This window comes from Bidens hawaiensis, unplaced genomic scaffold (assembly GCF_021521415.1).
Source record: "Bidens hawaiensis isolate Kalapana, Puna unplaced genomic scaffold, B.hawaiensis_p1.1 tig00006676_1, whole genome shotgun sequence".
In the NCBI taxonomy this organism is placed as follows: domain Eukaryota; kingdom Viridiplantae; phylum Streptophyta; class Magnoliopsida; order Asterales; family Asteraceae; genus Bidens; species Bidens hawaiensis.
This window is the reverse complement of record NW_027491453.1, coordinates 55,182-68,798: the sequence shown is the minus strand read 5'-3', so window position 1 is coordinate 68,798 and position 13,617 is coordinate 55,182. Positions and strand designations below refer to the sequence as shown.

Genomic DNA, 13,617 nt, shown 5'->3' with positions numbered 1-13,617 from the left:
TAAGTCGTTCGACCCTTAGAAGAGATATGCTTAAAGCATGGAAAAACGCTAAATCCGAACTAATTTCATACTTTTCAAACTTACAAACTGGTGTGAACTTAACAACGGATGTGTGGTCGGTACCTAATGGTTCGCCCGACTCATACATTTGTGTGACGGCTCATTGGGTTGACCCCCGGTCGTGGCAAATGATGAAACGAACCGTTGCGTTTCAATTGTTTGATTACCCGCACACGGGTAGAAATATTTTTAAACTCTTGGATAAAGTCATTCGACAATACAAGATTGAAGATAAAATCTTTTCAATATCGTTTGATAACGCGTCCAACAATACGGCCGCGGTTGGCCATTTAAAATTAAAGTATAAACCTATTTGTGATGGAGCGTTTTTTCATAGCCGATGCATTGCACATATTATCAACTTGGCCGTGCAAGATGGGTTAAACGTGATCGAAACGCAAAGAAACAATTTTAAAAGAATGTTACGAGATGTTTTTAGCAACAATAAAACATTTTCAAGATACAAAAAATTTTGTGATGAAGCTAATTGTCAATGGTTGGGGCCCAATTGGGATTGTCCAACAAGATGGAACTCGACTTGTGATATGTTTGAGAAAGCCATCCAACAAAAAGAATCACTAGTTGCGTTTCATCAAATAATGTCAAGTAGGGGTAAATGTGCACCGTACGATCCTAGAAACTGGTTATTGATTGAGATCGTTACGGAGGTTCTTCAAATTTTTAAATCTTGCACAACTAGTTTATCCGGGGTTTACTATCCAACAAGCCCCATTGCTTTACCAAAAATTGCTGTCATGTGCACAAAGTTGACTGAAATTCATTGTAGGGGTGCACCTTATTTTGATATGGGTGCAAAAATGAAAGAAAAATTTATAAAATATTTTCAACAACTACCCGCTGTTTTGACCTGTGCGGCTGCGTTAAACCCTTGCATCAATGTTGGTGGTGTTGAAGCTTTAATAGAAAAAATTTGTGATGAGCTAGGGTTAAACGACGATCAAAACCCCTATTATAGCCAAACTTTAAAGAATGATTTCAACACCACATTGGCAAACATGTATGATGTTTACCTTACAAAACACGGGTCGTCTTCCCAAATTCATGACTCGTTAAGAGCTGTTGCCCAATCCCAATCCCAAACCGACCTTGAAATGGGGATGTACTACATGATTTGGGAAGACGCCGGTAAACGTCAAAGGGTAAACACCCCAAGCAGTGAACTTGGAAGGTATGGTGGTACCAACTTTGTGAAACACATGACTCCGGATGAATTTAGAAGTCTTGATTTGCTGGCTTGGTGGAGAGGTAAGGAGGATGAGTTTCCGATCCTCGCCGCCATGGCCAAAGATTTACTAACGGTCCAAGCTTCCACGGTAGCTTCGGAGTCTGCTTTTTCTGTTTCTGGCAGGGTTATATCGATTAGGAGGACTCGACTCACTCCAGCAGCTGTAGAGATGTCGATTTGCTACAAGGATTACTTGGACTCTTTAGACAGGGCACAACATCAACGCTCACTCGAGGGGGAAATGGACTATGAGGCGGCCTTGTATGAAGACGAGGTCAATCAAGGACACATTCAACCAATGACCGATGAAGAAGCCGCGTACGACGATTACCTAAGGAATAGCTCGGGATCGGGTAGCGAAGAAAATGAGTAACAAACATCAACTTGTTAATGTAATCGTGTCTAAGCATTCTTTAATGTTTGTATTTTTGAGTTACGAATATGCGATAACGATTTAATGTTTGTATTTTTAATGTAAAAGCTATAAATGAAAGTTATGTGTTTTTAATCTTCCAAGCAAAGAATGCTAACAACGAAACCCTAAACCCTAAACCCTAAAGAAAAGAAAAAAAAAAAAAAAAAAAAAAAAAAAAAAAAAAAAAAAAAAAAAACCGGTTAACCGGTTAGACCGGTTATTAAAAACCGGTTATAAAAAACCGGTTTAATAACCGGTTCTAACCGGTTTTTAAACCGGTCCAAACCGGTTTGGCCGGTTTGAGTTTTCAGCAATAAAAACCGGTTAATAACCGGTCCGGTTATTAACCGAACCGGTTTTTTTCTGGACAAAAAAAACCGGTCCGGTTAATAACCGAACCGGTTTTTTCAAAAAAACCGATTTGTGCACCTCTACCTAGGATCAATATCAATTCACTATTATATTAAACTCTTTATTCAAAGTTTTATTTATTTATTATTAATACTACTTGAATATTATTATAATAATATAATATATTACTTTTTTTCCCTTTTTCCTAATAGCATTGGGTGATGGTTAAAAGGTTAAAATCTCTTAGAACATCCATAGTAAAAATCTCATATCGTAAAGGCTCATTAAAATATTTGGGGTAATTCCAAAAACTCTTAGAACATCCGCAGTTAGGACTTTGAAAACACCACAAAATATGTCTAATCACCCGCTACGTAATAAAAACACATTTTTTAAAAAAAAAAACACATAAAGTGATAAAACTCATCAAATAAGGAATCATAAAAACATCAAAACACGATGTCACATCATCACCACATTTTACACCAAAAACCCCCACCCGACCCCACCACCTGCAAAAGACCCAACATTTATCTCACTTTTTCTAGTTTTTATATTATAGAAGAAATTACTTATAAAATGCGTCTAAAAATCACTCCCACCATAAAAGAAAATGAATGAGTTGAAAAAACATTAAAAAGAAAAAAAAAAGAAATGAAAAAACACTATCTAAAATCACCTTATTCTTATTTGTGATGGTCTCTTATAGTAGAATGATTATTAAATTATATAATAAGAGAAATCAACTTAGATAAATCATAAGTTATATGTTTAAAACATATTTGAGTAATATAATATATGGTTGTAACTCTGTTTTGGCTCTAGTGTCCTGTTAGTTGATCGGTTAAATGAAAGTTGTTAGTTCGAAAAAAAAGGTTGTTGTGAATTCAAATAATATGAAATGTAGGAGTGATGATGTTTAGAGTAGAGAAATAGAGAGTGTGTATTAGATTTGGAATAAATAAAAAGAAATGAATATTTGAGTTTTATTTGGACAACATTAATGATAAGTACCATACAAGTTAAGATAATTATATATCACATATATGTCTCCATATAATTAATGAACATTTTAAGTTACACAAGTTGCAATTCTTACAAGCTAGACTCAAATGATCACATCCAAAGATAATGCTACAAGATAAGGAAGGCTACAACATAAAATTTTGTAAATAAAGAGAGATATAAAACTAATAATAAATAATATAAAGATCTAAAACTAATACTAAATAAGATAACAAGATTAGTATTAAAAACTACATGTATAAATGTTAGGGGTTAATTTTATGATCCAAAATTCTGAATCTTAAATAAATTATTATCCTGAGTATTAGTAGGTTCGGTTCCGAGTGTGAATTTTTTTTGGGCAAAAGGTGAAATTTCAGGATTTTTTTGAATTTAGTTATTTTTATTTTTCTTATATAATGAGGCGATATGATCGATGAATGACACAACAAACACCTGCAACTTTCTTTGTAACACTTAGATTCTATTCATACTTGTAACACTTAGATTCTATTCATACTTGCTCTCGAGTTGTAATTCTTATCTCATTTAATAAGATCAACAAAGACAAAGTCATCTTCCAAGTTTTTATGCCGGAGATCCTTAAAGACTAAAGCCTTTCCTTGTAATCACTTGTGTCAGCCTTTTGCTTTCTTTATCGTGTTTGTTACATAAATCACTCAAGCACACCATCTACTAATTTGATCACAGAATTATCTTAATTAATTTTTGGTCAAAACAATAAACCAAAGAATTTTTTTAAAATTAAAAGAGATCCGCTAGTGGAGCGCAACTTCCGATTGAAAAGTTGGGACGTAGAGTGGATTAGTTAACATCTACTACAACCTCTATAAATCGATTTATCATCTCTATATCTTAAAATATTACCTATTGCATATTCAACTTCTTAGAGTTATAAAAAGAATTTACCAACAAGATTAAAATTCTTATTAACCTATTCACGCCCTCTAGTTTTCTACAACAATAATGAAAAACATTCCAAATAGGAGTGGATACAGAATCATTGTCTAAATAGATTTTTAAAATCGGGCACGGCTGCACGAGATTTAAACTAGCCTTAACTTGATCCGGGCCTAACTGACCAAGCTGCAGACCGCGCTTTCTGGGCCGAGGCCAGGACCAATCATGCCTCTCTAACTTTTAACTAAATGCAAGTTAAAAAATATTAGCCATTGTAAATATACAATTATGATTTACAAAACAGATGCAAAAAAGAATGGGTTTAGCCTTTAGGTGCCATTCATCAGCTGAACAACTGGTTTTTCTGTACACAAAAACGCCATATCTTGGTTCGGTTTAGACTCAGTCCCGAGTCACAAACATTCTCCAACTCTGTACATACCAAATTCAAAGCCTTTGATCCACCATTACCAGTGCCGGGCACTCGGGCCTGCTGCAGAACCTCCTTTGGGAGTCTCTGAAATAAAGTTAAAACCCATTTAGATCAAGAATCATACATAGGGCTCCAATTTCTGACATGGACATGGAGTTAAAACATGTTTGGGTTTAAGTTAAACAGGTTTCATGTCATAAACAGGTCGACACGTTTATGACACAATTAAAATCATGTCCAAAAAGTCTTAACCTGTTTATGACACGACTGAGCCTATTTTATATCAACTACTTTAAACCTTATATGAGTGTTGGTTTAGAATAAGTTAAAAATTATTCTTGACGGGCATGTTATCGTTTTGAAGAAAATGACGCGATTAGTTAATCGTATTGTGTTCGTTTTTAGTACTTGTGTTAATCTTGTAATGTCGTGTGACGTGTACGATGTGTTTTAAACATGTTTAGACATGTTTTGCTAGCGCTAGAATCATACACAAGAAACCGGGCCAATTCAAAGTGGTGAAATACCCGTTATGTCCTCAGAAGAACTGCCTTGTTGAATTACTTTTTTACCCTCTCTATGATGAATACTCCTTTTTGTTGCAACAAGTGGACTGTTTTCTTCTTCATCAACAACTACAGGCCTTTCAAACTCCATTGAACCCTTGAAAACCGGGTGCACGTATGCATCTTGAAGATATAACTTTATATTAAGATTCGGTTCGGTTGCCCGTTCTAGTGTATCTTTCTTCATTGCATCCTGTGATCAAAACAGAATCGTGTAATCGAACCAAATCTAGTGAGACCGAAAAAAACAATTTAAGTAACTTACAAAAAATTAATAAATGGAGTAATAAAAAAATTTAGGTACAAAATGTGTAATAATAAATTAATCATCAGTTAACAAAAAAAATTTAGGTCCAAAGTTGCAGGCCCAAATTCATTATTTTGTCACACTGGTTTTAGCTCAAAATTTTCAAGCCCGAATGGTAAATCGAAACAACCCAAACCGAAAGGAGAACGGTTTTCATTAATTCAACATTTTTTTTTCAGGTTTTGGTTCGGTTTGGGCCCAAAACTAATACGGCCTATGCACACTCTAATATAAACAAAAGGGTAGTTTCGTCTTTTCACATAGAGTTGGTTATGTCTTACCTCTAACGGAAATCGTTTGAATTGGGCTTCAAACCGGCCCTTGCAGAATCTAAAGAACCAGAAGGTTAAGATGGGAAGAGGAATGAGGCAATAATTTGCATTAGTTGCTTTTTTTGTGTTTAGTAATCCTAAAAATAGAAATTGTGAAATCATTAATCCGATGATTATTTGGCGGTGAACATCAGGCCAAAATGCTGCACTACTCTCGTACTTCTGATCGTATACGTTGATAATCTAACAACAAATACCAGAAAATTGTTAATTTTGTTCCATTTATTTATAACGAGAAGGTTAAACAAAAGGATTCAACTTTCGGTTCTGTTACAGTTTTGCATGTAATTAAAACCAAACCGAATTTATGAATTTTCATTTTTTATTTTGAACTTTAAGTACTCTATAAGTATTTAATAGTGTTACCCAAATATTTTAGCCAAAATTATTTTAACCAATTAATTATTAAGTAACAAAAATATTTAGACCCAAAGTTTTAATCTCATATTTTGGGCCAAACCTTTTTCCGGCCCAATAAATTTCAAGCGCAAATGATAAAACTGACAAAATGAACGGCTTTCCCATGCATACCCCTAACAAAAACCATCAAACTATAAAACCGAGTCAAACCCGAGCTTTCCCTGGCTCAGCTTAGCTCATGAAGAGCGGTAATTATAGTGGAATGGTGGAACAGTTTACCTGATGGCGGAAAACCAGAAAGGCAAAGGCAAAAAAGACTACAATGAAGGGGAGTAATATAGGGGTGACAGTAGAGTAGACTAATCCAAGCAGAAAGTACAACTGTATTCGGGGCTCAGATACGGCCCAAGTTAAGGAACCCGCATCCATTGCCTCTTCTCGGTCCTTTTCGGTCTTTACAAGAAACGCGTTTTTCAAGTGAAAAACAATCAAAGGAACCAATCTTAAGATCTCTGCAGCAACTCCTGACCAACCATCTACCATTACATATGTTATGAAAAATGTCGCTTTCATTGGGATCGACACACCAACTGTTTTAGGAATCCTGAGTTTAACAAACCGTTAATACTTGACGTTTGCACTTATAAATAAATAATGTACTAAATATTGTTGCTCACTAGATAAACTAACGATACAGAGAGTTTTATGCATTTTGTTTACGCTTTAGCCGGCTTTCAATTAGGCCTGTAAACGAACCGAACATTTAATGAACCGTGCGACCGGAAGTTAGTTTGTTTAATAAACAAACAAACATGAACAAAACTATCTGTTCATCTAGTTAAAAGAACAAACACAAACACATGTCTTGTTTATACATTTATGTTTGTGAATGTTTGGTTATGTTCGTTCATTAGTTTACGCTTGTTTGAGTTTATTCATTTATGCATTCATTTATGTCGTTAGGTCTATTATAATTTGATATAGTTTTATTAATTTTTTGGGCCGACATATTGATATTCAGTTATTCATGTTTACCTTTAATTGGTGTTAGCTTAGTTATGTTCATTTATACTTGCCATCTATGTTCAGTTATATTCGTTCATTAATGTTCGTTTACATTTATGAACTCTTTGTTACAATTAACGAACAATTCATTTTCTAAATGATCGAACACGAACAAGAAATCCACGTTTGCTTAATCGTTCATGTTTGATCGCTTGCTCGTTTTTGCTAAATGAATGAACACGAACATGCCCCATTTGTGTTCGTTCAGTTCGTTTAGAAGCCTAATTGCAGCCCATTTGACGTGGCATAGTGGTTAGGTCGGGTCAAAAACACAGTCATATGAGGTTGACCCAAAAGGCCAAAAGCACTTCTTGACCAAAAATTTAAAAAATCGTGTTGAATAATTAGCGTCTCAACTATGCTTACAAATATATATGCTTTCAATATATTTAACAAAATGATATAGAAGGTTTTATGCATTAAAAATAACGCTTTGAGTGATCTTCAACTCAAGTGATCATTTTTTCTTACTATTTTTTTTTTCATACTGTTACGGGTAATGGGTCAATATTGTGACTTATAAAAGGAATGAGAAAAAATAGCATCATACTCAGCTGGGGACTGATTCATGAACTCTTTAAGTTGCTGAAGGGCAGTTCCGGTAATTATGCTTCCAAGAAACACATTGACAAGCAAAAACAAGTGGTATTTTCCAGCTGAACGCGTCTCTAAAGACGAATGTGCCGTAAATCCCTCTATTTTTGACATGAACATTATAATTGTTGGTAGAAGAATGAGAAATATCTTCAATATAATCCCAGGAAGATAACCTTGAAGTACAGACTTCACTGATCCCCTGATCATTTAAAGCATTTCAGATTCACAACAACAATATAATATAATATAATATAATCATAAGTAAGTATATTGGATCATTTAAAAACTGACTCACATTTCAATAAGAGGTCTCAAAAAGGGAAAAACCTTCTGAATTCCCTCAAGATTAGCCAAAGTTTGAACAAAGGCTATAGGGACCATAAAACAGAAAGTAAGACCAAATAAAGCAACAGCCATTAGCAATCTCCTCAAGTTAAGTTCAACATATGGTATGGCTAAATTGTCCCAATAAACGTCACGTGGTTCCGGGGCCCACTCGGTGAGCCATTTGGTGGGGTTATGTGATTGGTCTGTTTGAGCACAAACCGCTGCACCCCACCGTGTTCTAAACGAAACAAATGCTGCAGGCATAACACAACTTGGATCATTTAACACTCTTTCTCTTTCAGCTTCTTCCTAATCATTAGAAAAGAAAAAAACAAATTACAATGTTATGTGAGTGTTTTGCTTACATGAGCCAAATTACTCGTGAGCTACTCGAGATCAGCTCGCTATAAACGCGATTGTACCCGAGCTTAAACGAGCTCGGGAGTTTATCAAGGTTCATTTAACAAATGCAAGTTTAGGAGATAGAGCTCTAAACGAGCTGAGCTCGAGCTTTCTTAAGTTAAACGAGTTGAGCTCAAGCTCTCTTAATTTAAATGAGCTGAGCCCGACTTGGCACACTTACACCCCTAAAAATAGATACTTTTCAGGTCAGGTTATGTTACTTTTTGTTTAAAAAATTTATATGTTTTATGACAATATATTTTTCTGAATTACAGTGACTTAAAAAGATTTGGGCATTGTTATTAAACTTTGGACTTTGACGCATTTAAGTCGGTAAAAGTTAGGTTTCCACCTGAAACACGTTTACTTGTTTACTTTTAAGCTCATTATCTTGATTTGACTATTTGACCCATTAAAAACTATAAACAACCCGAATTGACCCATTCATAAGTATATTCAGATATGGTGTTACAAGAAACCAATCATTTAGTAACTTTGTATGCTTACTTCTTTGCTTAGAGTCTCGATTTGTTCCGTATAAAAATCTATCGCATCAACGTGTTTTCCCCAAAGACCCCAAAAACCTGCCTATATAACGAACTACACGTAAAACGGTTTTAAAATAACAGAGAAAATAATATAAAAAACGGAAGACGTTGAATGAAAATACCTTGGTAGTTGGCCTTTTATTAGGGTGTCTCTCATACTTGTTGGTGTAGTAAGTAAGCCAATTTTGCAAACTCCTTTTTACAACCACCATATCTGCAAGAGTATTTGCATCGTACACTACCTACAACTCCAGGTTTATAAATGTAAATTTCTACACAATTTTATTCTAACTTGATCATTAAGAAAATAGTCAGTGATTATTGTTCGAGTTAACGAATTCTGATTCTCATTATTCATAAAACTAGACTACATTGTAATGGGCCTAAGAAATTTAAATGAAGATATGCACAAACTTAAAAAAAAAAAAACTAAACTAACGAACATAAACAAATTTATGAACGAATGTTGGCAAACATAAATGAATGAACAAGACATGTGTTCATGTACGTTTGTTTAACTAAATGAAAAGTATATATGTTTGTTCGTTTATTAAACAACCGACGAAGAGTTCACTGAACGTTAACAGGCGTAGATGCATTGTACAATATAAGTTCCTGAAAGAAGAAGTATACCTGATGTGTAAGGTAATGATCAGGGTGATTAACACAGAAGAAATGTTCAACATGTTCACTGACTGATTCGTCAACATCTGGAGGAACATTCCTCACAAGAACCTGTATGAGGCAGGCATTCTCACATTACAAACTATTAGGGCCCAATAACGGTCGGATTGACTAAACAAAGCACCTTTGGTCCCTTTTTATTGTCTATGTTTTTTGTAGCTAACTACTATGTTAATTATAATTACAAAAATAATATTCTCACAAATTTTCACAAACCAAATTTTGGTTTCGCTTTCGCATGTACCAGAAACCAAAAAGACCAAACTAACGAAACCGAACCCGTAAAAACCTAACAAAACCGAAATTTGGTATTGATTTTGTACTTTTGTTTTTGAAAGTTAAATAATTTATAAAAAAAATTAATAAATCATGCAACACAAAAAATCTAGGCCCAAATGTGTAATAATCATTTAAGTATTAACTAGGCTCAAATTCTTCGGTTTTTATTTGTTTTTTATGAAGAAAATATAAAACCAAACCATCGATCTTTATTTGGGTTTAATATTTTGGTAGGATTTCTCAATTACAGATTGTTTTGGTTTCATGCACACTCCTGAATTCTTTGCTGACTAGACACTCACTGTAAATTGATCAGGACGACGCCTTTCATTAGCAATAAAATGCAGCCTCATTTTTGCTACAATCATGTATTCTCTATAAAGAGCATAGCATGTCCAAAATGTGAAGACGTACGCCATTACTATATGCGCATATAACCTGATTAAAAAAATGCGTATACTTAAATCCTTGATTATGGTTACTAAAAATCACGAAAGTATATAATACAAAACAAAAATATTTAAACACCTGCTTGATCCAGGCGCGATGTTGGATATTGAAAGCTTGTCAATATCACTAAATGTTAAATCTTTCATATTCGTTTTCATCACCTCAAAATGCTCCCCAGTATAATTAACAGGCACCAATACAGCAAATGAAAGCAGAGTGATCGGGCAAAATATTTTCAAACTGCATGCGAAATTTTATTTATGTAAAATTAGGCCTGTAAACGAACATGAATGGAGAATGTTTGTGTTTGTTCATTTAACGTTAACCAAACAAATGATCGAATGGGGTTTTCTTGTCCGTGTATGTTCGTTAAGAGAACTAATGTGCTCGTGTTAGTTTGTTAACAGTATAACCGAATTGTTCACGAACGTAAACAAATGAACATAGCTGAACGAATGTAAGTGAGATAAAGCCACACAAAAGTTTGTTAACATGAACACATGACTCGTCCGTTCAATTATGCTTGTGAACACTTAGTTGGTTGCTTTATGTTCTTTTTTATGTTCATTTTAAATTCGTTTATGTTGTTTTAAGTTTGCTAATATACTCACTCATTTCAATTCATATTTTAGGCCGATTACAATTTAGTCAAGTTTTATTATTTTAGGCTCAACATATTGTTGTTCACGGCTACTTCTAAGTGGTGTTTGCACTGTTATATCCGTTCATCTATGCTCATTTACGTTCATGAACCATTCCTTTATACTATTAATGAACGAGCACGAACTTGTTCATTTTCTTAACAAACCAACAAGACCAAGAAGTTAAACAAACATATACATATAAGAAGAGAAGAGAAGAGAACTGACCCAAGAAGGTAGATTCGAATGTAGACAGCGGAATCAAGGCCGGCGTGTTCAATAAGCTCTGGTTCTGGCATCCTTAACGCAGCAGGCATCCAATTCAAGAACTTGAGGTACATTTTAGCATCCAGGTTGACAAACTTCTTTACATAAGTTCCAGAACTAGTGGGACTGTCTCTTACGCCTTTAAGATACCATTTGGGGAAGTAAACTCTGTCGTTGAGGGGCTGGAGGCGTAGGATGGCAAAGGCGACCAGAAACAGTATCGCGGACAGACAGTTGATAGCAGCGGATACAGCAATATCCGAAAGAGTAGCCATGTTCTTTCTCCAAATTCAGACACCGCCTATAACAAATATCAAAACACATTTTATAAGCATGGAATTTGATACGTACATGTATATATATATTTTTTATGATCACTAGCGAAAGCTAAACGAAGGCGAAAACAAGTATTTATTTATGAGTACGTGATGGAATAAGTAATGGTAAAAACAATAGAGGATGAATGAATGAATGAAATGAAAAGGCATTAATGGATTATGAAGGTAGGTTTTAATCATATCATATCTATAGAATTATGATGATGAATGATGGAGATTTTACCGTTGTTGTTTTTTTATGATTTTGATTTAAACATGAATACGACGATTGTAATGAAGGAATTAGATTCCCATTGTAATTGTAATTAATGAGTAGCAGCATGCAGATTAAGGGTTTGGGAAAGATGGAAACAAACAATTATAAAAGAGAGGCATGAACATCAACGCATCAACTGCGCCAATAACGCACTGTTGGAGGAGTTTATTATTATTATTATTATTATTATTATTATTATCTATTATCTTTATCTAATCTAAATATATAGAGAATTGATTTGCGATAATAATAAACGTTTTTTTATTTTTAATATGAGTATCATATTGTTATATAAAAATAAAAAAAGATTAATAGGGTTTTTAATTGTGTTTTTTTGTTGTTCATTGTGTAATATGTTATTTCAATTGTGTTTTACATTTCAAGTCATTGTGTTATATATATTCACCATTGTGTGTTACGTTTTAGGCCATTGTGTTATACGTATTCGTCATTGTGTCTTACGTTTCAAGTTATTGTGTAACATGTATTAATGACGAAAAAAAACACAATGGTATGCGAAAAAACACAATGACGAAAAAATACACAATGATAAGTGAAAAGACACAATGGTGTGCGAAAAGACAAAATGAAGAAAAAAGACACAATTATAAGCGAAAAGACACAATGGTGTGCGAAAAGACACAATGACGAAAAAAGACACAATGGTAAGCGCAAAGACACAATGGTGTGCGAAAAGACACAATGAAGAAAAAAGACACAATGACGAAAAGCGACACAATGGTAAGCGCAAAGACACAATGGTGTGCGAAAAGACACAATGAAGAAAAAGACACAATTATAAGCGAAAAGACACAATGGTGTGCGAAAAGACACAATGACGAAAAAAGACACAATGATAAGCGCAAAGACACAATGGTGTGCGAAATGACACAATGACGAAAAAAGACACAATGACGAAAAAAGACATAATGATAAACGAAAAGACACAATGGTGTGCGAAAAAAGACACAATTATAGGCGAAAAGACACAATGGTGTGCGAAAAGACACAATGACGAAAAAAGACACAATGATAAGCGAAAAGACACAATGGTGTGTGAAAAGACACAATGACAAAAAAAGGCACAATGACGAAAAAAGACACAATGATAAGCGAAAAGACACAATGGTGTGCGAAAAGACACAATGACGAAAAAGACACAATGATAAGCGCAAAGACACAATGGTGTGCGAAAAGACAAAATGACGAAAAAAGGCACAATGACGAAAAAAAACACAATGATAAGCGAAAAGACACAATGGTGTGCGGAAATACACAATGACGAAAAAAGACACAATTATAAGCGAAAAGACACAATGGTGTGCGAAAAGACACAATGGTGTACGAAAAGACACAATGATAAGCGAAAAAGACACAATGGTGTGCGAAAAGACACACTGACGTGATTTTTGTTTTAAATTTTATATAACAAAAATCATACTCATATTAAAGATAAAAAAACGCTTGTTATTATGATGATTTTTTTTAAATATCATACGAAAAAGTTATAAACGTTCTAAAATGATGGGGGTATTAACATGTGCTTTGCATGTGGGGAGAGAAAATGTGTACAATTACCTTTATACCCTTTTTTCTTTGTTCCTCACTTGACACATGTTAAATATTTATGTCTTCTCACACTTCTCATTTTTATTACCCTTTGTAGAATAACTTGACCCTTGCCTTCTTGTGTTTTATGGGCGAGAGCACGTTGAACCACTGATTCTTAAATTGCGAATATTGTAACTCTCCTTTTTTCCGACGGGC

At 34.2% G+C, this 13,617-nt stretch overlaps 1 protein-coding gene across 1 annotated transcript; it reads right to left on the bottom strand.

Moving 5' to 3' along the window:
- Positions 1-4,941: 4,941 nt before the first annotated feature.
- LOC143633312 (hyperosmolality-gated Ca2+ permeable channel 1.7-like) lies at positions 4,942-11,554 on the bottom strand. Its single transcript, XM_077101634.1, has 11 exons — positions 11,218-11,554; positions 10,427-10,588; positions 10,201-10,336; positions 9,569-9,670; positions 9,058-9,177; positions 8,895-8,975; positions 7,954-8,294; positions 7,612-7,857; positions 6,276-6,600; positions 5,586-5,819; positions 4,942-5,190 (listed from the first exon to the last, which is right to left on the bottom strand). Exons 1-11 carry the CDS (start codon positions 11,529-11,531, stop codon positions 4,942-4,944), a joined length of 2,310 nt encoding a protein of 769 aa, XP_076957749.1. The 5' UTR covers positions 11,532-11,554.
- Between the last annotated feature and the right edge of the window lie 2,063 nt (positions 11,555-13,617).

Excerpts from the sequence above, each read along its gene's own strand:
- LOC143633312 (XM_077101634.1), bottom strand. The coding sequence starts at position 11,531 with ATGGCTACTCTTTCGGATATTGCTGTATCCGCTGCTATCAACTGTCTG. Across the intron at positions 9,671-10,200 it reads GTCGTCCTGATCAATTTACA|GTTCTTGTGAGGAATGTTCC; the intron begins GTGAGTGTCTAG and ends TGCCTCATACAG. Across the intron at positions 5,191-5,585 it reads TCAAACGATTTCCGTTAGAG|GATGCAATGAAGAAAGATAC; the intron begins GTAAGACATAAC and ends TTTTGATCACAG.